Source organism: Rhinichthys klamathensis, unplaced genomic scaffold (assembly GCF_029890125.1).
Source record: "Rhinichthys klamathensis goyatoka isolate OS25496 unplaced genomic scaffold, OSU_Roscu_1.1 h1tg000395l_1, whole genome shotgun sequence".
Lineage (NCBI taxonomy): Eukaryota > Metazoa > Chordata > Actinopteri > Cypriniformes > Leuciscidae > Rhinichthys > Rhinichthys klamathensis.
In genome coordinates, this window is record NW_026606897.1 from 1,912,347 (window position 1) to 1,939,465 (window position 27,119).

Below are 27,119 nucleotides of genomic sequence, written 5' to 3' on the forward strand. Positions count from 1 at the left end.
TGATGTTTTATTACTGTGTGAGTGCATGTGTATGAGATTTGAGTGACAGCTTGGTCTTTTTTTGTGATGTGGGGGGTGAACGGTGACATTGTCCCCCCTCGCTGTCACGTGCTGTGGAATATGCTGGCTGCCTTTGTCATCCTGTGACTCGTTCTGCTTTTCTGGCAGTTTCATACAATGGTGCACTATGATGTTATCAAGCCCCTCACAGTACGACTGCTGGAATTCAGGCCTGCATGGAAGCATCCTTACCTGGGACACATGGATAGCACAACCTTGAGACACAGCAAGCGCTCATAGCAAGGAGGACTCTAGGAGTCAAATATCAGGTGATTTTCGGGGTGGTTTTTTTTTACCTGTCTTTTTTGGCTTACATATTAAAATATTATGTGTACAGTGCGGGTCTGGAGGTCTGAGGCCACGCTGAAAGTCTGGGAATATACATTTTATTTAAAGCGGAAAAGACCATCAACATGGACAGAAAGTTAAAATATTTTAAAACTTAAACTGTTATAATGCAAAATGAGAAAGACATATTTCATTTTGCACAATTCCTTGGTCAATTTACATGTAATTGTGACATTGATCATGTGACGGTCAGATGTTCTTAATTCCATTGAAGCTAAAGATGCTCTTTGGTTCATTTTATATTGCATGATTATTAGGTGTTACACAAACTTCTGCTGTCATCAAAGCAAAAGGGAGACCACATACTAAGAATGTATGAAATGTCTGTTCATTTTCCAATTCAAATTTATACAGGGCTTTATACAATACATAGTAGGCCATAGTATTGTTCAGTCATTATTCAGGTGAAATTAGTTTAGTGTTGATTCATTTCAGTTCAATAACTGTGTAAAGTTCATCAATTATATAATGGGTTCAATTCATCTAAAGATGATCTGGTGATGTGAACAGTGATGTCATCATGTAGCTCAGATTCAGTTCTCATCCGATAGTATCAGTGCATTCAAGTCAGTAATATTGTTGAATATTTAATGTCCCCAACGCACCCATATATATATAGTTTGGGATTGGTTAAAAAGTTTGGGATTGGTAAGATTTTTTTATGTTTTAAAAGAAGTCTCTAATACTCACCAAGGCTGCATTTATTTGATGAAAGGTACAAAAAAACATAGATATATTGTGAAGTATAATAACATTAAATAGCAATTTAATATAATAGTTTTCTATTTGCATATATAATAAAATGTCATTTATTCCTGTGATGTAAAGCTGAATTTTCAGCATCATTACTCCAGTCTTGAGAGTCACATGATCCTTCATAAATCATTCAAGTATGATGATTTGCTGCTCAAGAAACATTTCTGATTATTATCAATGTTGGAAAAGGTTGTGTACCATTTTTGTCAGGATTCTTTGATGAATGGAAAGTTAAAAAGAACAGCATTTATCTTAAATAGAAAGCTTTTGTAACATACAAAAGTTTGTGGTCAGTAAGATACATGGATGCATTAAATTGACCAAAAGTGACAGTAAAGACATCTATAATGTTACAAATAAATTATTTTTAAAAAACTATTTCAAATAAATGGTCATGGTTATTATTGTACGCAAGTTTTAAAAAGAAAAGTTTCTTTATTTTATAAATTGATTCGAATGATTCATGCATTTACCATCTATTGGCCTGATTGTAATTCAGTCATGCTGTTGATGCAGGATGTCTCTCAGAACAGAGGGGGCCCAGTGTGGTGCTGTTGCTCTGGAGTTTGACCATGATCATGACAGAGATTCACCTGTGATCAAAGCCAGGAATATACCACGTATGTTTCTTTACTATTTATACTGCTTTGTCTTTACAGGGAAACAAACTAGTTTTTTGGCACTCGGAAATTGTTCTTCAAAAAACTCAATATATGTGATATTCCATATAACTAAAGAGTGGATACGAATTTGACCAATTATTGTGAAACTTTTTTTGCTCTCAACAGTTCCTAAGAGAAGTAGCATTCATTTACAAGTCATTCGAGTTAAACTTTTTTCAAAGAACTGGTTAAAAAAAGAATGATTTGGTACTCGAGTTTACACAAGCCTAAACTAAAATCCTCAGTCCCCATTCAACGTGATTGCATGGAAAAGAATGACCGGCACAACTCTTCATGATTTTTACTTTTGTGCTCCACAGAAAGAAAAAGTCATGAGTTCAGAGAGTAAATCATGACAGAATGACAGAACTATCTCTTTGAATGTTAAGACACTGTGATTAAAATACACATTTGCATGTTTAAAATATGCATGCTTACAATAAGTCTGCAGACCCTGCTTGTTTTTGCTGTCTGGCATGAAACAGTCTATTATTTACATTGAGACAATTTATCTCATAGGATCAGCCCTCATCTACCTCAAGGGTCCTAAGTTCCTCATCTATGTGAGCGGAGCATTATCTATGTGGGTAAGGAGCCCTTTTCATATCTGCCATGATGGCACTCAGTAAGCAGGGCATGGGCTCTGGTACAGTATTACGTTTTTTCTCATGATGCTTTGAGGACCACACAATGTGAATTATGATATGTGAAGTATGATATCTAGAGCTGAGCGTTTCTTTTCACATACCAGGGTGATCGCATGTGGCATTTTGCCATCTCCGTCTTCCTGATCGAGCTGTATGGCCATAACCTGCTGTTAACTGGGATCTTTGGACTGGTGGTGGCCGGATCAGTGCTCTTACTAGGGGCTTTGATTGGAGACTGGGTTGACCGCAACCCAAGAAACAAAGGTGAAAGATACATTATCACAGAAATATTTGTTTAAAAAAATCTACTGTTATTTCACTGAAAAGACAGTTATACAAAACAATAATAAATATAGCTGCGAGCAGCGATTACGGGCCCAAGCCGGTGGCACCGCAACCCCGGTGCCTTTAGTTACCTAAAGGCACCGGGGTGGCGGTGCCGCTGGCTTTGGCCCTTCATCGCTGCTCGCAGCTATATTTATAAATATATATATATATATATATATAAAAAGCCGGTGGCACCGCCACCCTGGTGTCTTTAGGGTTATTGTGCACGACGTGACACAAAATATCTGCTCGCTATCTGCCGAACGGCTCTGGTAGTTCCGCTTCAGCACTGATGATGTTGTAGAAATAGTGCGCTCTGGTTGGTCTGGATTATTCGGGATTTTTTATTGTATACAGAAATAAGTTATTTATAATTCAGATGAGAATAAAGTTAGTGTTGATTAAAATGAAGGAAAACAAATATATTGATCTGAAATATAGCACATTAATTTTAAATTTATTTAGGTTCAATTACCAAACATACAATCTTAATTTAATTTAAAGCAAACAATACATTTAAAATATATGGGTTGTATGCAAAAAAAATTTTAATAAAAAAAAGATATATATCCAAAAAGACAAGGCCTTAAAGGGTTAAACGCTTGTCACTGTAACAGACACAATCTCTCTCTCACACACACACACACACACACATCATGTCAAGTCACTTACACTTTAGATCAGTGGCGTAACTATCGGTAAGCAGGGTACGCGGTTGCTTACGGGCCCGGACCAATCAGGGGCCCGCTTGACTGGAAGATATTGATTGACAGCCGGGGCCCCCTATCGCATTATTACTACTTTTAGTTTGATCTCATTTGACTTTATCACGATTTTGTTTTAAATAAATAATGACAACAACATATTTTACAGATCATTAAATACATGTGTGAAACGAACAATCATGGATTTTGGTGTAATTTATTTTGAGCTGGGACGTACTGGGGAATCCCCGGGTCGGCTGTTTACACGCGCGCGCCACTTCATGCGTTTTCTCAGATCGGATAGCTACTGATTTATCAAAACGATTCCATTTACAGCTGGTCACATAAATGTGTGTAACCCAGTAGGTTATAAGTATGCTGTTAATAAGTTACCTCAATTTATTAGCTTGTATTTGTTTAATTCAGAGATAAAAGGTGAATTAACCGTTCATCTTTGTTTGTGAGTATACGGTATTTGTTCCTTTAAGAGCGCGCGTGCATGAGATACAAGTTTGATAGAGGTGTACATGTGGAAAACGTGGCTTTAACCATCAAGTTAGGTGCTTGATTATTTTATTGGTGTATGTGAATTAAGTCCCGCCCTCACTGGTGTTTTGTGTAATGTGAGTGGTTGTTCGGGACATGAGAGTTTTTGTTGACAAGCGCGAGAGAGAGAGAGAGAGAGACGGAGATTCAGAGAGACGCGTTTGCGGGTACAGAGTGATTTGATTGACGATTTATAAGTTTAAACAACCTTTAACTGTAATGTAGATCCAAGATGAATCGCTTGTGTGTGCGTCTTTGAGTTTGTAGCCAGTGTTTTTATAGTTTTTGTTTCGTGTGGCTAACCTGCTGTGTGGGAGCGAATCCGAGTGTTTTTCGGTTAGTTATCACTGCGCATATCAGCGCATCTGAACTGATAGTTTACAGCGACAGTTATACAACTGACTAAAGACTGTTTAACCTGGTTGTCGTCCTTCACAACGAGGGAGACCTTGAGGACCAGATAGCGCCCCAAATACCCGCGTTATTTGGGGTTCCTCTGGCGGCGTGGGAGGTGCATTTCGTCGGCTGACGAGGGAGAGAGAGGACGAGGAGCTGCGTGAGGCCTGCTGCAGGATTCCGGAGTTGCAGTATCATTGCACGTGGAATTGAGGTATCTTTGTTTGATTGATTTTGTGCTCAGGAGAGTGAAGGGGCCATTTTTCAGTTTCCCGGCCACCACGAACACGAGCCACGATTCAGGCCTGCAACGGGGTGGGTTGTGTGAATGACTGGTGTGTATGTGTGGGCCCACCGCATTAAATATTATTCAGTGCACTGAAAATAATATGTGTATATTCAGAGTATCGTTTGTATAATATGAGTGGGTTATTGTGTACATTTCTCCCGTTTGAGGTCATTGGTGCTACCTATACCAAGTATATTTGACCTGGAGACTAATTCCAGTAGGTCTGGCAACTGATATAGATTGCCTTTAAAGTTTCAGTGTTTAAATTGTGTCAGATTTTATGGCAATGTGATTTTGTGAATATTTCACATTCTGAAATTAATGTGCTTAGCTAGTTATCCTTCAGTTACTTTATTCCAATTAAATCTTTTATTTGTTCTGTACTTTTACTCGTGTGTTATTCCTTTAAAAGTGTTGGTTGATGTCATTAGTCAGGGGGTGAGAGATTTAATTCTGAGTAACTCGTAAAAGGAAAGTATAGATTATTATTCTAATTTTCTAAAAGAGAATTAATTCATTTAGTGACACCAGAGGGGCCTAACTTCACCATCTGTAGGCATTTAGTTATTGAATCTGGAGCGCTGTCCTACTTAGTTACAAGAAAGACAGGTAGGGGGCGCTACATAAAGTGGGGGCTCGTCCGGGATCTCCCTCTGTGAGTCACACAATAGTTGATGCTGAAAGAAGAAAAAGAGGAATTAAGCTCAACACACCCCTGTAATTACATCATAATTAAGTGAAAAGTGCATAAAGTGTCATCATGGCTCTATCAAAAGACCCCAGTCTCCAAGCAGAGTTGGCCAACTGGTGCAAAGATGCTAGCATTGAAGAGACTCATGCTTTAATGCTGTTAAACGTACCCGTTCACACCGAAGTGGCCGAAATTGAAGAGGCGATGGAAGCTGTAAAAGCTCTAGGGAGAGTTCGTGTAAGGGACACGAGAGAAGGACCCACTTCACATTACCTGCTGGTGTTGTGTGAGTGCAGACAAGCCATCGACCCAAAGCGCATACCTCCTGAAGTGTCACGGGGAGACAAGAAAGAGCCATGGCCAGTCATAGTAATCCAGACAAAGGAATCGGCTGCTGACACCGCTTCTGCAGGTTTTACAGAAAAGTTTGCGAAGTTCCTGATGGAAGAAGGAAAGTCTCTTAGCGATGTACATGCTTTGATTTCTCCACACAGTGCCACCGACAGTTCCCCTGAGTCAATTATACGCGCCATGGGTGAGGTCCTGCAAAAGACAGTAAAGCACTCGAGTGACAGCAACACCTACCGACGCCTGCGCACCTTTTCAGCCGTAGTTCCGACCCCCATGGGTGAGGAGAATATGGAAAATTGGATTGATCAAGCCAGGCTGCTGATAACTGAGTGTGACTGCTCCGAAAAAGAAAAACGACGCAGAATTGTGGAAAGCCTCAAGGGACCTGCAATGGACATTGTAAGAGCTGTCAGATTCTCTGATCCTGAAGCTAGTGCCTCACAGTATCTGGAAGCGTTGGAGAGCACCTTTGGATCATCTGAGTCTGGTGAGGATTTATACTTCAAGTTTCGTCTTATGCGCCAGGGAACAGGGGAGGCCTTGTCTGAATTCCTGAGACGGATGGAGAAGACCCTCAGCAAAGTAGTGGAAAGAGATGGACTGACTCACAGTCTGGTCGATAAAGTACGAGTGGAACAGCTGATTAGAGGGGCTGTGAATTCTGACATGATGTTGCTCCAACTGAGGCTGAGAGAAAGAAAAAATCACCCACCTTCTTTCCTGAGTCTGTTGAAGGAAATCCGTGAGGTGGAGGAGAGTGAATCGGCTCGCAACAGAATGTCTGCAAAAGCTAAGGCCATACATTTCCATGAAGAGGAAAGAGCCAGCACGTCTGTTATCCAGGAACTCAAGGCCGAAATTCAAGAATTGAGAACCCAAATAAGGGGAGTTGAGCCAAAAGCCATGTCTACTTCATCATTAGTGATTGAAACTAAAGAAAAACCATTCAAGAAGACTGAAAAAACTGATGATTCAGAAGTACAAGAGTTAAAGAAACAGGTCCAACACTTACAGCAGCAGTTGGCAGTTCTGAGTGTCAGTTCTACTCAATACTCACCTCATGTTCCAGAGCAGCGGCCAAAACCACCCCAGTCTGTTTCCACGTCGTTAAGATACCAGTCAGCCCGAACAAGAGATGACTACTTCTGCTACAAGTGTGGAGAAGATGGCCATATTGCAACAAAGTGTCAAGCTCCACCAAATTCTGATCAGGTGATTCAGAAGCTGATTCGTTCTCTGAGGCAGGCAAAGAGTGGGCAGCCTGAGATGGCTGACAATAGAACTACTCAGAACCAAGCCTGTTTCTCCAAAAAGAGCCAGACCACCATCCATGAATCCAGCCGTCTTCCTAAAGGACTAGTAGGACCGGCATCCACGGTAGAAGTGAAGCTTAATGGCCATGTATGTCAAGCACTGTTAGACAGCGGATCACAAGTGACGATTGTGTTTGAAAGCTGGTATTCCAAGAACCTGTCTGATGTGCCCATTCACCCCTTAACTGGATTATCCATATGGGGCCTCAGTACTTCCAGTTACCCGTACAAGGGCTATATCATAGTGGATGTCACTTTTCCCGCCTCTGTCACTGGTGTGGAGGAGCCGTTGTCCATCCTGGCTCTCGTATGTCCTGAACCCCAGGGTCCTTCCCAATTGCCAGTCATTATCGGTACCAACGCCAGTTTCTTCACACGCCTTGCTGCCCTTAGCCATGATACCGAAGGATCCAGTGTTGCACGTGCTTTGAGAATCCAGACTCGACACCCTGCAATCCATCTGCCACAGCAGCAAAAGACTGAAAATATTCCTGATATACCTGACGGAAAAGTCCGATGGATAGGACCTGGCGATTGCGTAGTTCCCCCGAGGGGAGAAGTGTGTGCTGTCTGTAAACTGGAGACTGACAAGCCGTTAAGGAAAGAGATTTTTGTGGTGGACACGCCTGAGGACGCTAGTCTTCCAGCTGGAACATTCATAACCCCAGTGGTACTACCATCATCCGCCGTAGAAGGACAACGCATCCAGGTGATGATCCATAATGTAACATCAAAAAATATCTCCATTCCGGTGGGAACAGTAATTGCCAATGTATATCCAACTGACACACTCACTGCCAGGACTGAAGAACAGAGCTCCCAAGCAATAGACCCAAGTTTGTTTAAGTTTGGTGAGTCGTCCATTTCTGAGGCCTGGGAACGGAGACTGCGCCACAAGTTGGCCACCAGAGGGGATGTGTTTTCTGTTGAAGAATGGGATGTTGGATTAGCTCGTGGCGTGGAGCATCCCATCAGACTGAAAGACCCAAAACCGTTCCGCGAACGCTCCAGACGCATCGCTCCTGCAGACATCGAGGATGTACGACGTCACATCAAAGACTTGTTAGCAGCGGGAATAATTACAGAGTCAAGGAGTCCGTATGCATCGCCCATTGTGGTAGCACGGAAGAAGAGTGGGGCAATCAGAATGTGCATCGATTATCGCACTCTAAATGCTCGTACTATCCCTGATCAGTACACTACTCCCAGGATCGACGATGCCTTGGACAGTTTGGCTGGTAGTAAATGGTTTTCCGTGCTGGACCTCCGCAGTGGGTACTATCAGATAGCCATGGCGGAGGAAGATAAAGAAAAGACAGCGTTTATCTGTCCCCTGGGATTCTTCCAGTTTGAACGGATGCCTCAAGGGATCACTGGAGCTCCAGCCACCTTCCAGCGGCTCATGGAGAAAGCTGTTGGTGACATGCATCTCCTCCAAGTAATAGTATACCTGGATGACATCATTGTGTTCGGACGCACCCTTGAAGAACACGAAGAGAGGCTGTTAAAAGTCCTGGACCGTCTGAGAGAATGTGGCCTGAAAGTGTCAATAGATAAGTGCCAGTTCTGCCAGCCTCAAGTTCGGTATGTGGGCCACATTGTATCAGCTGCTGGAGTATCACCAGACCCAGCCAAGGTTGAAGCCGTAACACGCTGGAAAAGGCCCACTGACCTAAAGACATTGAGGTCGTTCCTGGGGTTTTGTGGATTTTACCGGAGGTTCATAAAGGATTACTCCGCCATTGTAAGGCCTTTAACAGAGCTCACTAAAGGATACCCGCCAACATCTGGGCAAAAAAGCAAGTCAAGTGATGGGAAGATGTACTTCAGAGTATCGGAACCCTTTGGAGAGCGTTGGGACGACACTTGTACAGCAGCGTTCCATAAAATCATTTACTGTCTCACACATGCCCCAGTACTTGCTTTTGCGGATCCTGCTAAGTCTTATGTACTGCATGTAGATGCTAGTCTGAGTGGACTGGGGGCCGTTTTGAATCAGGAGCATTCTGGAGGAATGAGGCCCGTGGCCTACGCAAGCCGGAAACTGAGTGCCTCAGAACAACGGTACCCCATACATCAGCTAGAGTTCTTGGCACTCAAGTGGGCGGTAGTGGATAAGTTTCACGACTACCTATATGGAGCCCAGTTCGTGGTAAAGACCGACAACAATCCCCTGACCTATGTGTTGTCAAGTGCCAAGCTGAGTGCGACGGGTCATCGTTGGTTAGCTGCCTTAGCTACCTATAACTTCAGCTTGCAATACAAACCAGGAAGTGCCAACATCGATGCGGATGTATTGTCTCGCTACCCCTGTGAATCAACTGCTTGCTCTGACTGGAAGGAGATACCCAAGTCAGGAGTAAGAGCCATCTGTCAGTTAGCAGTGGTTGCTGAAAGTGGAAGTTCATCATCCAGACTGGTGGATCCGTTGGGTGTGTTACCTGAGGGTATTCCTGAAGCTTTCTCTTGTCCCACAGCTTTGGGGCTTAGTCAAATGGAACAGTTGAGCACTACTGAGTTGAGGAAAGCTCAAGAGGAAGACCAGGTAGTTGGTGTAGTAAAGCGAGAAGTGGAGTCAGGAAGGATTCTTACTGGGGCTAGGAGTTCTGATGCTACCATTGCTCTGTTACAGCGGCAGGGAGACAAGTTAAAGATAAAGAGTCAACTTCTGTACAGAGTCACCAAAAGTTCCTGTGGTAGAGAAAAGACACAACTCGTCTTACCCGAGAAGTACTGGGCTACTGTGTTAAAATCATTGCACGACGACTCTGGGCACTTGGGAGTAGAGAAAACTACGGAACTTGTGAAAGACCGTTTCTATTGGCCTAGAATGTCTGCATACATAGAGCAGTATGTCAAGGATTGTGGCCGGTGTGTAATGAGAAAGACGTTACCCAAGAGAGTGGCCCCACTGAATCACATACACAGCAGTGGGCCATTCGACTTGGTGTGCATCGACTTTCTGTCAATTGAACCTGACTCAAAAGGTATTGGTAATGTTCTCGTCGTAACAGACCACTTCACACGCTACGCTCAAGCGTTCACCACCAAAGACCAGAAAGCTCTGACTGTGGCTAAGATACTGTGTGACAAATTCTTCGTTCACTATGGCTTACCCTCTCGCATCCATTCTGATCAGGGTCGAGATTTTGAGAGTGGTCTCATAAAAGAGCTACTAAGCATGCTGGGAATCCGAAAATCCAGAACGTCTCCCTATCATCCACAAGGAGACCCACAGCCAGAAAGGTTCAACCGAACACTTCTTTCCATGCTTGGTACCCTGAATCCAGCCGAAAAGAACCGATGGAGTCAGCACATTAACAGTTTAGTACACGCTTACAACTGTACTAAGAACGAAGCCACTGGGTTTTCCCCTTACTATCTTCTGTTCGGAAGAGAGGCTCGTTTGCCAGTGGATGTGTGTTTCGGGACTTCGCCTGATGGAAAGGGAGCAGGAAGCCATCGACAGTATGTGGAAAGAATGAAATTAGACCTACAGAGAGCATATCAGTTAGCCACCGAAACTGCCCAGAAAAGTCAGCGAAGGAACAAACGGTTGTACGACAAGCGAGTGAAACACCAGAGTCTGACTGTGGGAGATCGTGTGCTGATAAGAAATCTGGCATTGACTGGAAAGAACAAACTCTGCGACAAGTGGAATTCTGTTCCGTACCTAGTGGTGGAAAAGCTAAAGAACTTACCAGTGTATCGCCTAAAACCTGAATCCGGTATGGGAAGTGTAAGAACATTACACAGAGACCATCTCTTACCCGTTGGGGACCATGTGAGGATGGCAGATCCTGGAGAACCAACGGAAGTTTCTGCACCTGCGGAGACCAGGACAAGATCTAGGGAGAGAAAACGGAGAAGAGGATTAGGAGAAAGAAATGTAGTGCCGACAGGGTGTGAATTGAGAAACTCCTCTGAAAGTGAAGAGGATGATGTGTGTTATTACTACTCGGATAGAGTGGAGAGACAGCACATGCCAGAATGTGTTACACGGGAGGACTCTACAGTGGAGGATGAACCGGTTAACTGTGGATGGGAGGTGGATAGACCTTTTGCCGAAATGGCAGAGCCGATGATCATGGAAGAAGGCCCTGGAGAGCATCCAGATTGGAGTTCAGAGACGATGGGAGATCCTGGTTTAGAAGGGGGAGAGCTTGAAAGAGTTAATGCTACTAAAGAGGTAGTAGAGACTGTTCATTCCCGCCCAAAAAGGGAGATAAGACCCGTAGTCAAGTTGAGCTATGATTCTCTGGGACAGCCCACTAACAGACCCTTAACTCTGATTCATAGAGGGATGGTCATAAATGTAGAGGGTGGGGAAGGTTCAGAAAGGAAACCCTGTAACACCATGTGGTGTCACCCTATGGCACAATGTGTTCGTTGTACTCAGGTAAACCCTTCTACTGAGCCTAAAGTCACCATTAAGGTGTTGAGAAGTAATCTCATGGGGTCATGAGATGTTTAGAAGGGGGAGCATGTAACCCAGTAGGTTATAAGTATGCTGTTAATAAGTTACCTCAATTTATTAGCTTGTATTTGTTTAATTCAGAGATAAAAGGTGAATTAACCGTTCATCTTTGTTTGTGAGTATACGGTATTTGTTCCTTTAAGAGCGCGCGTGCATGAGATACAAGTTTGATAGAGGTGTACATGTGGAAAACGTGGCTTTAACCATCAAGTTAGGTGCTTGATTATTTTATTGGTGTATGTGAATTAAGTCCCGCCCTCACTGGTGTTTTGTGTAATGTGAGTGGTTGTTCGGGACATGAGAGTTTTTGTTGACAAGCGCGAGAGAGAGAGAGAGAGAGACGGAGATTCAGAGAGACGCGTTTGCGGGTACAGAGTGATTTGATTGACGATTTATAAGTTTAAACAACCTTTAACTGTAATGTAGATCCAAGATGAATCGCTTGTGTGTGCGTCTTTGAGTTTGTAGCCAGTGTTTTTATAGTTTTTGTTTCGTGTGGCTAACCTGCTGTGTGGGAGCGAATCCGAGTGTTTTTCGGTTAGTTATCACTGCGCATATCAGCGCATCTGAACTGATAGTTTACAGCGACAGTTATACAACTGACTAAAGACTGTTTAACCTGGTTGTCGTCCTTCACAACGAGGGAGACCTTGAGGACCAGATAGCGCCCCAAATACCCGCGTTATTTGGGGTTCCTCTGGCGGCGTGGGAGGTGCATTTCGTCGGCTGACGAGGGAGAGAGAGGACGAGGAGCTGCGTGAGGCCTGCTGCAGGATTCCGGAGTTGCAGTATCATTGCACGTGGAATTGAGGTATCTTTGTTTGATTGATTTTGTGCTCAGGAGAGTGAAGGGGCCATTTTTCAGTTTCCCGGCCACCACGAACACGAGCCACGATTCAGGCCTGCAACGGGGTGGGTTGTGTGAATGACTGGTGTGTATGTGTGGGCCCACCGCATTAAATATTATTCAGTGCACTGAAAATAATATGTGTATATTCAGAGTATCGTTTGTATAATATGAGTGGGTTATTGTGTACATTTCTCCCGTTTGAGGTCATTGGTGCTACCTATACCAAGTATATTTGACCTGGAGACTAATTCCAGTAGGTCTGGCAACTGATATAGATTGCCTTTAAAGTTTCAGTGTTTAAATTGTGTCAGATTTTATGGCAATGTGATTTTGTGAATATTTCACATTCTGAAATTAATGTGCTTAGCTAGTTATCCTTCAGTTACTTTATTCCAATTAAATCTTTTATTTGTTCTGTACTTTTACTCGTGTGTTATTCCTTTAAAAGTGTTGGTTGATGTCATTAGTCAGGGGGTGAGAGATTTAATTCTGAGTAACTCGTAAAAGGAAAGTATAGATTATTATTCTAATTTTCTAAAAGAGAATTAATTCATTTAGTGACACCAGAGGGGCCTAACTTCACCATCTGTAGGCATTTAGTTATTGAATCTGGAGCGCTGTCCTACTTAGTTACAAGAAAGACAGGTAGGGGGCGCTACATGTGTTTTTGCAAAACAGATATAAATCCGATCTTCAATTTCCGCGCTATATGCAGATTTAATAGAGTTCACGTCACCGAAAGCAACAGATAAGCTGCATTTTATTGATCATCAGCTAAAATTTCTAAATCGAAGACCTTAATTAGAGAGAGCAGCAACAGTACTGGTAAGATCATTTCGTTTCTTTACTTTTAATGAAGATGATTGTGTGTTAAGCGAGCGTCTGCGACTTACTTTCACTTTGATTTGCGATAGTTTGTGCATTGGCTTGATAGATGCTCATCTGCGGTGATGCGTGTTGTTGCAGAAGCGTCGTCATATCTGACTATGACATATAGCCTATAACACGCTCTCACACGTTTATTTTTTTAGCATTTTTAGAGGAGTAAAATTGACATATGTGGTTTCAACAACCAGATGCATTTACACTTGTCCAGTGTCGTCTGGAATGCGGCCCAGACCACCTCCTGAAGTGGTTTGAGCGACCGGATTCAAATCCGTCTCGAATGCGTTTCGAAGGGAATTTACACCTGGTCTTTTCACGATCGGATAGCTATACGATCACAGAAAAAGCATGAAGTGGCCAGGTGTAAACAGTTCCTTGCGTATTGCATGCAAAAGCCTACTCGTGGACATTGCGTCATCACGTGTTGTAGTAGGGGGCCCGCCTTGATAATCCTGCATAAGGGCCCGGTGTTGGCTCGTTACGCCACTGCTTTAGATGCAATATTGAATAAGCAGAAAAATCAGATTTTCTGCTCTGAAAATATAAATAAGCATAAAAATAAATGGGTTGTATGCTATTTTTTTAATATAAAAAGATATATATCCAAAAAGACAAGGCCTAAACTTTAACAAGGGTTAAACAATCACTGTAACAGACACACACACACACACACACACACACGTCAAATCACTTACATTTTAGATGCAATATTGACTTTTTTTCTGTTTCAGCAGCGAAAATAGTTAAACAAAGATCACAGCAGAACCATCGAGCATCTCACAGCAACGCGTTCTCATTACTGAATGATTCAGCATTTTGAACGAATCGGTTGACTCAAAGATTCAACGACCAATCCATAATCTGTCTCATTCATGAATGACTCAGCCGTTCGAACGAATCGTTTGAACGAATGAATCAATGATTCGCTCATTAAGACGGTCGCCTGGCGACACCTATGACGGTTTAGTGATATTAAAAGTATCATTCTTTCCAACGATTGTTAATTAACTCATATTTGAAACATAAGCTATATATATATATATATATATATATATATATATATATATATATATACACACATATGTATACACAAAAATAAAATAAAAACACATTTGAAGCGTGTTTGCGTACTAAATTGTGAGCTGAACGAAAGTTGCAGCAAATATCAGCAACAGGAGTCAAATTTCATTAATCACGAGAGTGAAGAGCTGACTGAAAAGATGATGACGGAATAGGCTATTTTATGTAAAAGCCCCTATTTAGGCGAATCTATCATTGTACTCTTTTGTTGTTGTGTTTTCCGTGAAAAATAATAGACTATTGAACTCACAATTCAAGCAATCGGCCCCGTTATTGCACTAATTTTAAAGTGACACTAAAAAGTATGCGGCTGCACTGGCATTCATAACGGTGCGCGTCCATGGCGACGAGCGAGCAGAGCTGAGCGAACGTTTAGTTAATTTCTACTTCCATAGGAATTCATTCGAGCGCTCTGCAAGTGCCACCATTATCAATGTGGACGTCCGTATTTAAAAGCTGTAGGTCCTCAGTCACATACCCAATATATGTATATATAAATATAATTTTGGACACAAGAGGGCAGTATGCCCCTATGTATGATTTTGTGGGTGCATTCTCTCTGTCAGAGAGAGACAGAGGGAGAGAAAATGCTCGAAAACAACCACATTCAAACTAAAATATCTGACTTCGTGTTGGTCCAGGCCAATGACTGTAAATTAGAAAGTTGTTCGGCTTGATCCGAACAATTTACGTACCGATTTTTATGATTGTAGGTAAAACTATAAAACTAACCTCCCACTTTTGTCAAAAGGTGGCGCTACTGAGTCCCTACACCACGCCCGTTTCTGAAACTTTGCACATGTCTACTGGCTAATAAATGTGATCTGTCTGTCGAGTTTCATGCAATTTCAAGCAATTTCAGGCATGCTAAGAGTCTCAAAAGCATAAAAAAAGAATATTAAAGTTTGATGCGTTGCCATGGCAACAGTATCTAAGATATCAAGAATCCATTCACAGGTCTACATTTGGCGTGTGTTTACATTATAGTAGTGAAGTTTGAAGCAAATGGGGTAAAAATAAGAGGGTGCTTTCAAAGCATTTTGAAAGTGACACACTTCCTGCTGCCAGTTGGTGGCGCAAAAAGTAAATGCACGAAGGATATATGAACCGATGAGATCTATATGTGTACCGAGTTTCAAATTATTACATGCAAGCGTGTTTGATTTATAGACCCAGTTTTCGGAGCAGTTTTCGGACTGTTCCAGGGGGCGCTGTCGAGCCCCCCTGCCACGCCCGGGTACCAGCTTCAGCCCGGCCCTGATGGCCGCGGGTTCTGACCCGTGTGCAAAGTTTCATGAGTTTTCGAGCACGTTAAGAGCCCCAAAAGTGCCCGAAAGGTTGACAGAAAAAGAATAATAATAATAAATAATCCTTAGGAAAACAATAGGGCCTTCGCCTTTTCAAGGCTTGGGCCCTAAACATAGCTGCAAGCAGCGATGACGGGCCCAAGCCTCGGTGCCACCGCCACATTGGTGGCCTTAGAGCAACTGTGCACGATGGGCAATATGCATTTAAACCAGGTAAATGTAAAAGGACTATGTCAAAGTCAACTGAATAAGCAACATTTACTGCAGCAGCTGGTGCCACTATGACCACGAACCACAACAGCCACATCCATGAGATCATTTATTTAGATTCATTTTATGTCATAGGTCACTTTCAAATGAGTGCAACATGATTTGTCCAGAAGTCCAGTATTTATCTCAAGGTCTTTTTTATATTTTTATTAACCTATTTTTTAATCTATAAAACTATGTTGTCAGTGCCCAACAAATTAACTGGCTCTATGCCTTGATTTATTATTCAAACTTATTGAAATAGACAAAGCCCAAGATATTTCTTATCCTTTAACGCGGGCCAAAGCACACAACAATGAATGGGTTTCAAACACACACACACACACACACACACACACACACACACACACACACACACACACACACACACACACACACACACACACACACACACACACACACACACACACACACACACACACACACACACACACACACACACACACACACACACACAGACTTTTTACCAGTTGAGTCAGAAGATTTAACATTTTAAACAAAATAAATCTAAACTGTTACAGAAAATAGACTTTGATAATGTCTAAATATACATCCTAATACAATACCTACTAAAATGATTTATACCTGAAAACAGTTATCAGCAAACACTGTTCTCAGCAAGTTCTCAATTTCTCAACCCTGTTTACAGTTTTTTACAATCACTTTGCTACTATTTTCAGAACCTTGATGTCATTTTTCAAAACTCTAGACACAAAACTCAAAACGATAATCACTTGTAACACAGGCTGTCTAATGTTCAAAACATTGCATTGTGCATTCACATCTTTAAAGAAATCTTGCACTTGCACAATCATTGGTTCAAAAAACAAATTAACTGTGAAATACCATTGAAACATAACTATAGATCACCCACACACAAGCAACCGATAGTTTCACTGTGTCATTGTTCGTACAATCATTATTGTAGAGCAAAATAGGTGATACAGGTTTCATTATGGTACTACATGTACAGTAAATACATCTCTGTAAAAGTACTGCAGTAGTAGAGAGAATATTACAGACACAGTGGAATCATTGTGAACAAAGTTTGTAATATATTGATGCAAAACACTACAGTACAATCACAACATGGTTTTTTGAATCAAAGCAAAAATAATTAGCTATGAAATAGAAAAGAAAAGACAGTACTGTAAAACATCAAATGCAGTGTTCCTCAACTTGCTGTAAGAAACTAAACAGGAGTGATTACTGTACTTCTACACTGTCATCAACTCTGTGTTGTGGATTTGGCCACAGGTTCTCATCTACATCACAATGGATGTTGGAAAATGACATCTTGGAAAAAACCTTTGGCATGGCGAGTCCAGGCCTGACACTGCTCTGCTGTGATTGGCAGAATTGGACACGCAGTTACAAGGGCCTGCATCTATACAGTACTGTACTGTCAATACTGTACATAGTCTGAAAAGGTGGTACAGTATTTGGCACCATAGACACAGTGTCTGATGAAGCATTACAGTATGATAAAATATTAGGCTACATCCATGGATATTGTAGTCTAATTGGTTCATGCCATGCTAATTGGTGACAATGAATCTCATTATCTTGAAACTTTCATGATTTACTGTAAACATGGAAGATTGTGTGTCTGTTTCCATACAACTATGCATTAAGAGTAATGCAACAGTTACTTATCATTTTGAGCAGTTGTCACAATTGATAGTTAGATCATTGTAAGGAAATGAATAGACACTCATTTGAAATGTAATGTGTGAATTGCCTTTTGAAATAGTAGTACTTTGATGTTAAGTTGTGTCATATTGAACAGGTGATCTTTGTTGAATGAACAAATGATCTAAGTTTTATGTGTATTGTATCCAAGCAATTGAGAAAAGGGTTAGAGTTTTGAAAAATGTGCTTTTTGATCATTGGTTGTGAGTTTTGTGTCTAGAGTTGTGAAAAATGACATCAAGGTTCTGAAAATAGTAACAAAGTGATTGTAAAAAACTGTAAAAATAGGCATATGTTGCCATTTAAGTCTCATAAGTGGTTAAACTATGTACAGTATTAAATTAGATTTTTGATTTTTTCAACCAGATAGCACTAATCTGCCAATTGTAACTTACACATCATGCACTAATTGAAAAAAAAGGATAAAATGTGTTTTTTTTTTATCTATCTATATATCTATATATATCTATCTATATATATATATATATATATATATATATATATATTATTTTATATAGAAATAAATGTTGTATAATTTATTGTTGAGAAGAAAAGAGACTCTTACTGTTTCCATTTTTTGTCATTACTTTAATCCCTCACCATGGCAACACCGCACAAGATATCCAATATCCGTTCACAATTTAGCATCTTCTATGTATTATTGGCATCATGTTGAAAAGGTTTGGAGTGTATCATATAATCCCCCAGGAGGAGTAGTTAAAAATTCAGAGCCTGATTTAAAAACAACAACAAAAAAACACATTCAAACCAAAATAGCTGACTTCCTGTTGGTCGAAGCTAATGACTGTAAATTAGAAAGTTGCCCGGGTTGATGAGAACAATATACTGAGTTTGGTGACTTTAGGTAAAACTAACCCCCACTTTTGTCAAAAGGTTGTGCTACAGAGATCTCTCTCCATGCCCATTTCTAAGGCTTTGCCAGTGTCTAATTGCCGACAACTCTGATGTGTCGAGTTTCATGCAATTTGAAGCATGCTAAGAGCCTCAAAAACACCTAAAAAGATTATCAAAGTTTGATGCGTTGCCATGGCAACAGTATTTAAGATATCAAGAGTTCATTTTGCAGGTCTATATCTGTTATGTCTTGCCATTATTCTGACAAAGTTTAAAGGAAATTGGGTAAAAATAAGAGGGTGATTTCCATTCAAGGGGGCGCTGTAGAGACACCCTGCCATGCCCATGTACCAGATTTGACCCAGACCTAATGGCCGCGGATTCCGACCTGTGTGCAAATTTTGAGTTTTTGAGCATGTTAAGGGCCCCAAAAGCCCCCGAAACCTTGACGAAAAAGAATAAGAGGGATAATCCATATGGAAAACAATAGGGCTTTCATCCTTTCAGGGTTTGGGCCCTAATAATAATAAAGGTCCTCAAAACAAGCTTTTTCTTTATGGAGCCATTTTTTTTCATGTCATTAAAGTATTTTTCTATTATTTTAAGTAACATAATTTCCTTTCTATCTCTCTCTACAGTGGCCCACGCATCCCTGTTCATTCAGAATATCTCAGTGACCGTCTGCAGCATTGTACTCATGTTGGTGTTCTCATACAAAAAATGGATTGAGGAAATCTGGGATGGGTGGCTAACTGTAAGTCCCTCTTACATTGTACCCCAAAATGTGTTATTATTAATATCTGCCCATTCAGAAGCAATCATGTGTTCAGCATAGCCTTGTGTGCCTTATGTTTCTGGTTAGCCATTGCAGAACATAAGCATTCCTACTGTTATGACATAGCATAGTAACTTGTTGCATCACACAACTCACACAAGGTGGTTTGTTATACGGTGGTGATCGTCCTGGCAGATGTGGCGAACCTCGCCAGCACAGCTCTCACCATTGCCATCCAGAGGGATTGGATAGTGGTGATCACAGGTTACAACCGTGGTCACCTCGCAGGTATGACCTTTATTTCTGTTAGCATAATGCTAATCTGTGTATTGGAAATCATATAGGTGTTACTGTTTTAACATTTAATCAGTCGAACACGTCAAATAAACACAGCAAAAGGAAACATCCTCTCACTTTTATCTGCCTTTTTCCAGCAAATTTCTTAACGTGTTTAAATATAATATACTTGCCGTGAGATTGTATCCCACTCTTCCACTCCAATACATCTGGGGGAACATATGGGGTTACACATGATTTGGCACTGCAGAAGCCTATCAGCTGTCCTTCCTTTCTCCCTGTAGCACTTAGGCGACTTACATCATGTACATTATTACTCTGGCCACATCTGCTGTTCTCATGCCTCCCTGCAGCAGGCCTATTGTTTGTTCATGCAGGTGATCCTGGCCATCTTTGTCCTGATGTTTTTCAGAGTCAGTAGAAAGGTCTCTTTAGTGTCCGACGTTTTTGTGTCTGACCTTAATTGTCTACCACCTGTAAACTGTTTCTAAAGTGTCTTAAGAACTGTTGCACAGGTGCATGTACAATAATGGTAGCGTTAAGCAAGCATGGAAACCATAGTTTAAACCCTTTCCAATAAAGATCTGTAAAGCTTATTTTGCATGGATTTTTACAAAATTATCTTTAAAAAACTGTTTCCTGAAAAAGGGACGTTTCTGTTTATGCCATTTCTGATGAGTATGTTGCTGATGTGCATGCAAATACAATTTGCATCTTATTTGACAGACTTAGCTCTGTCAAAACCAAGTACATAGGCAGCTACTTTCTAACTTCATGAATGAGGGAGTAATTCCACATGCTGCACAAAAAAAAACACACAGGAGAAACAACTCAATTGATTTTAGTAAAGTTTACTGTTAGCATGTTGCTAAAATAACAGTGCAATAATCTAATAAGCATACAAATACATTGCACACAAATACATTTTGAATTTTGATTTCCTCCTGATACAGGAATGAATGCAACAATGAGGCGGATCGATCAGGTGACCAACATCCTGGCTCCTCTGGCGGTGGGTCAGGTGATGACCCTGGCCTCGAATGTAGTTGGTTGTGGCTTCATCTTAGGATGGAATCTGGTGTCCCTCATTGTGGAGTTCGTCTTCCTCTCCAGAGTCTACCGTATCGTACCGGCTCTGTCCGTCAAACCACCAGCATTGGAACAGCAAAGCTATTTAGAGAAGAAAAGAGAAAGAAAATGTGCACAAGGTAAACATTTTTTAGCATAAACAAGTGCACAAAAGATTCTATCCCCCCCATGTTTGAAATATAATGTAGAATTTAAGCTGCTCTCAGTAGTGTGGTGTTTATTTTATAGTTGATATTGCAGATATTTCCTTATACTGACACCTAGTGGTGTGGATATAACATCATACAGAAGTTTTCGGTTGCCGATGCCATTGTAGAAATGTGTTATTTGCTAGTCAGAATTGACAAACAGACAGACATACAGATGATAGAAAGATAGATAGAACAAATAAATGAACAAACAGACAGTCAGATAGATAGAACAAACAAATGAATGACAGACAGAACAAACGACAGATAGATTGATAGAATTAACAAACGAACAACAAGAGAGATAGATAGAACAAAAGAATGAACGACAGACAGATAGATAGATAGATAGATAGATAGAAAAAAACAAATGAACGACAGACATATAGATAGAACAAATGATAGATAAATAGATAGATAGATAGATAGATAGATAGATAGATAGATAGAGATAGATAGACGGATGGTCAGATAGATAGAACGACAGACAGATAGAACAAATTAATGAACGAACAACATACAGACAGATAGATAGATAGAACAAACAAATGAACGACAGACAGACACAAAAAACAAGATAGAACGATGGAACGATAGACAGAACAAATGAATAAACGAACAACACAGACAGATAGAAAGAACAAATGAATGAACGACAGACATAGATAGATAGAACAAATGACAGATAGATAGATAGATAGAACGACAGACAGATAGATAGAACAAATGAATGAATGAAGAACAGACAGGCAGATAGATAGAACAAACAAATGAATGACAGACAGATGGATAGTACAAAGGTATGCACAACAGACAGAGAGACAGAACAATTAAAAGATGATAGATAGATACTGAAGAAAGATAGAAAGAAAGAATAACACTGCATGTTTACCAAATCCCTCCTCTTTTGTTCAGGCTGGACCTCAGCAAGTACCACTGGAGCCCCCTCAGAGGAGAGCACCAGCACCCTGCGTTTAGAAGAAATCAGCCGAATCCCAGTGTGCCTCCATCGGCTGCGGGGACTCCTCAGCACCTGTCGGGAAGGGTGGAGGGCATATTACAGACAGCCTGTTTTCCTCGCCGGCCTGGGCTTGGCCTTCCTCTACACCACAGTGCTGGGCTTCGACTGCATCACCACAGGCTACGCGTACACCCAGGGCGTCAGCGGCTCGCTGCTCAGCATTCTGATGGGTGTGTCGGCAGTGGCGGGGCTTCTGGGTACTGTCCTATTCACCAAGCTGCGGAAAACATGTGGCCTGGTCAACACTGGGGTCATTTCTAGCGGCCTGCACCTAGTTTGCCTGTTGCTTTGTGTGTGCTCCGTGTTTGCCCCCGGTAGCCCCATGGACCTCAGCATACTAAATTTGGGGAATGCGTCGAACGTGGGAGGAATGACCGGAGGTCACCAGAGGCACGGATACCCACTGCGTGGAGGACGCAACCAGCCTCTGCTGCCGGACCGTTCCTCTATTCACTGGACCAATAACACTCTGTTGTTTGAGAACGCCCCAGCAGGGACAGAACCTGAGTCTTACATCTCCATCATCCTGCTGTTCCTTGGAGTCATTACAGCTCGAGTCGGTGAGTAGATGGCGGCTTTATCCTATCTATTAATTAAAAATAAGACATTTGGGGTCGGTAAGATTTTGCAATGTTTTTTTCTTAATGCCCACCAAAGATGCATTTATTTGATCAAAAACACAGTAAAAACAGTTATACTGTGAAATGTTATTACAATCTAAAATAACTGTTTTCGATCTTAATATATTTTAAAATATAATTTATTCCTGCGATGGCAAAGCTGAATTTTCAGCATCATTACTCCAGTCTTCAGTGTCACATGATCCTTCAGAAATGAGTCTAATATGATGATTTGCTGCTCAAGAAACATGAAACAGTTGTGCTGCTTAATATATTTGTGCAAACTGTAATACTCTAATCTTTCTGACCCAAAACTTTTCAACAATAGTGTACATTTTAAATATATTTTTCTATAGATAAATGTGGTGTTATTCATTTCCTGTATTTAAATTACTTTTATTTAATTCATTCATTTAAAAGAATGATTTGTGTTTTTATTAAAATAGTTAATTCTTAACATTTTTAAGTATTTGGCATAATCTTTTTTTTTATTTCTTAACCATTTAATTGCTTATTAATATTTGAAAAACTTTTGTCTGCACATGCAAAATCAAAGTCATGTGGTCCGACCAACATGCAGAAACATGCAGGAGTAATGAAATATAAAATAGAGATAACTTTTGCCTCAGCAAACTCCCAATTACTGCTCATTAATAGTTAGTAAGGTAGTTGTTAAGTTTAGGTATTGGGTAGGATTAAGGGATGTAGAATATTGTCGTGCAGAATATGGCATTAATTTATGCTTTATAAGCAGAGTTGGGAAGGTTACTTTAAAAATGTACTTCCTTATAGTTACAAATTACTTCATAAAAAAAATATCGTGTAACGTGTCCAAGCACCACAATATGAAAATAATGTAATCTGATTACTATTGGATTCCTTCAAGGTCACATGTAAATAAAGTAAAGTAAAAATCAATATTTAGGAGAACGATTGCGCATGAACCAGTAGGTGGCTCACATGAGCCATGACTCGGCAACAGAACCAGAGATGCGCGGATCAGTTCTAACGTCAACTGAATTCGCAGTTAATTTAAGTTTTAAACACGTTAATGTTTCCATCATTTTGTTGGAAAATTATTGTTATAATATAATACTGTAGTAGTTTTTTCCTTTGTGTTTTATATAATGACCACTAAAAGGTGCTCTAGGCATATTTCTTCATTGATTGGTTTTCCTTGAAGAGATATTGGCTGCGTCCGAAAACTGATAAATCCTGCATTTGGAGGACGCACTACAAGGTAGGAAGGCTTCAAGGCACGTCCGAATGCAATGTTCGTTTCACTTCCTGTCTCCTGAGATACCTTCATTTGATCGATTTTTTAAAGGCAGCATAGTTCTTTCCTTCGCTGCCTTTGATGATATCCCACAATCCTGTGCTTTCCATTCTGTGACAGTTGAGCGTCTGAAAGTTGCGACTGGTGGTCAGTTCGTGCGTGAATGTACATTTTTGATAAACGTTTTCCACTTATGATGTCATTTCTAGCGAGAAATTACTATTGTAGTCATTAAATATTCACAAATCGGTCTTTGTCAGACACGTGGGTTTGTTGTGTGTGACGTCACCGCAGGCGCCATTTTTGAGGTATCGCTACTGACTGTGAGCATTGAAGAGATTACAAGAGTAGAGATAACAAGTAAATAACTCGCAAAACTGGAGAAGCACAAGAAAACCTAGGAAATGCCGTACCGCAATAAACTCGATAAATATGGCAGGTACCGTTATTTGGAGAAATTGTCATCCATTCAAAACATAGATCCATATATGAGCTGACTGCAGTAAATTGGAGTGCTGATCCCGCATTGCTTTCTCATCCTCATACTGGGACATTGTCAACTATCTTGTTTATGGTATAAGCGCATATACCAGTGAACAATTTAAAAACTATAAATCTCTTAAAACCCACGGACATTTTACCAACGGCTGAGTACAGGATTTATTTACATTCCCACCGAAGGACACAGTAGTAACAGCAAAGACAGGTTTGCTGTATTGATGATGATGATAATGTCATGTTAAGGATGGTTTAGTTTTAAAAAATAATGAAAAACACAATTCTCCAACAACAGAATACCGCTGCATCGATACCTTACAAATGGCGGCTACGTCCCATAATGCACTTCGTGTATCACGAGTGTGACGTCACCTGACAAAGACCGATCAGTTTCGTGAGGTACCTTCGTGCGCAGACGCTGCCTGCAAAGTCATTGCCTGATAGGGCAGCGAGGCAACAAGTCAGCTGCCTAGGTTTTCGGACGCAGCCATACTGTATGTTGTTATTGAAAACGAATGTAAAAGAGTGACGCACGTTCGTAGCGTTTTCTCGGTAAATGAGCGTTCCACTACATTAATGATTCATCGCTCATCGACCCATCCGACATTAATTAGACTGTTATTTTTTTATTACTTGCCCCGCCCGCCCCGTGGATTATCTGCAGTCTCCTTATATTACCGCGATCTGCGCATCACTACTGTCAATATACCGCTATTATGTCAAGATACTAATTTATTTCATTTTAATTGAAACCATCCAGATAATCTTCACATTTTTTACAAGATGTAACTGTAATCTGATTACTTTTTGTACCATTGATTGTATTACAAGATATTTATTTATTACAAGATATAATTGATATATTATCACCTTGAAGTGTAACCCACAGTAATATATAATGTGTCCGATGTTTTACAGGTCTCTGGTCCTTCGACCTGACAGTGACTCAGCTCTTGCAGGAGACCATAAGTGAATCAGAGCGTGGGGTGGTGAATGGAGTCCAGAGTTCTATGAACTACCTGATGGACCTGCTGCACTTCCTCATGGTCATCTCTGCACCCCAGCCACAACACTTCGGCATCCTTGTCATCATCTCCGTCCTGTTCATTTTCACGGGACACACCATGTACTTCCTGTACGCCAGGAAAGCCAAAAGGAAACCACGTACAAACACATAAGCAACACAAATTTCTCTCTTGCTCACCAGTTTGTGAATGTTTCTATATTCCTGCGCTGTGACGTGTGTTAAGTTGCACTTACACAAAACTCACTATATCCATTGTATATTGAAAAAAGCTGTCGCCGTGAGCTCTTGAAACTGGAAAGGGTTTGGCAGCAGCGCAGTACTCAGGTGAACATAATCAGGAACCAGCGCCTCCTGTTGACAGTCAAAAGAAATAGCATCATAGTTAGAGAGCCAAGGTCTCCTGAAAGTTAATAAGTGTCTTAAAACGCACATAATTACAACAAGAACATAGCTGACACAACATGTTTTCATGGATTATTAGCTAAGCAAACCCTTTTTTGTAAATCTTCTCACATTTGGCAGCTAACCAGAAACAGCACGCTGCCACTTGTTTTTTATAAAACGCCAGTAAAATGTATTTTTCCCCCCAAGACTACTTTTAGAATAAAGCATACACACACACACACACACACTACAAATCTCGTCCAACAGACAGAAGCTGCTTTTTACAGCTTATAAGGGGAATAGCTTTTTTTATTTTTTTTATTTGTGCTTTTGGCTGACTGATTAATCTTTTAGCTTTATCCCTAACTTTTCAAGTGAAAAATTAGTGAGTTTTAACAAGACTATGGACTTTATGTATTGCTTCCCTGTTTATATAAGTATCATGTCAAGGTCTTTTAACTGACTACTTTAACTGAGTGTTTTTGAGTTCATAATAGATGAAGACAGAATCTTATACCTCAGCACTTAACTGTTATGTTCTGAACTCTAGCTTGAACTTATTTGTTGACGATAACTACAGAAGTAATAGTTAACATACATGTACAGTACACAGACAGCATTGCATCCGTTTCATTTGTGTTAATAACCTATTTTATGGATTATGAAATCCATTTTATTTCACAGATTATTTTTATTGCTGATGTTATGTTAAATGTTGTTTGAGGACCCTTTAAGTGTCAGACAGTTAGTGACAACCAATAAAAGTGCTTTCAGAAGGAATGCCTTGGATTAACTGAGCAGTGTTTTGTTGAAATATATACTTCATCTATGGAAAATTAATTTTTTAATAATTATTAGGCTGTACATACAGTTTTCATGACCTTATTTTAGGAGTGATTTATCACACCATATAAATATTTCAGTGAAATGCAAAAAAAGTCTAAAAATAGTGAATTTTTAAAAAAGAAATAGTGATCAGTTGCATCACTTAAAATGTAGCCTGATCTATTAATCCATTCAAAAATACATTGAAAATGCTATTTATGTGTACAATGACGTCAATGTATGAAAAAATGTCATTTTGGTAATTTTAGGGTGCGTAGTAGTCCAGAGATTGCAAATAAAACAAAAAAGTTTTCTAGGACAGACGTTTTTAAGGAATTTACTTTGGATGGAATTGTGATATTTACCCAAAATGACCTAATTTCTGGTGTCCCTCTCCACCAGATGTCACTAAAGACTGCAAACAAGAAGATTCACATGCATGATGATCAAAGCCAAAATATTAAATGCAATTGATCAATATTTACAGCTTAATACATTACTAAAATGACAACCACCTTTTTGCCTAAGAGGTTAAAAAACCTCCTACAAAAATTACACTTATTCACACAAATTATAGTTACTTAATTATTACTAAGTTTGATTGTACCATTTC

General features: G+C 40.4%; 1 protein-coding gene and 1 long non-coding RNA gene across 2 annotated transcripts; one reads left to right on the forward strand and one right to left on the reverse strand.

The window, feature by feature from the left end:
* si:ch211-254p10.2 (solute carrier family 40 member 1) lies at positions 1-25,889 on the forward strand. The gene is made up of 9 exons (XM_056234456.1): positions 1-329; positions 1,681-1,784; positions 2,346-2,413; positions 2,578-2,737; positions 19,145-19,260; positions 19,443-19,569; positions 20,532-20,786; positions 21,771-22,436; positions 25,189-25,889. The coding sequence occupies exons 2-9, from the start codon at positions 1,682-1,684 to the stop codon at positions 25,446-25,448; spliced, it is 1,755 nt and encodes a 584-aa protein (XP_056090431.1). The 5' UTR covers positions 1-329; position 1,681; the 3' UTR covers positions 25,449-25,889.
* On the reverse strand, positions 25,259-26,993 carry LOC130070161 (uncharacterized). Its single transcript, XR_008803848.1, has 3 exons — positions 26,872-26,993; positions 25,531-25,648; positions 25,259-25,403 (listed from the first exon to the last, which is right to left on the reverse strand). It is a non-coding gene; the product is annotated as an uncharacterized LOC130070161 (long non-coding RNA).
* Positions 26,994-27,119: the final 126 nt, after the last annotated feature.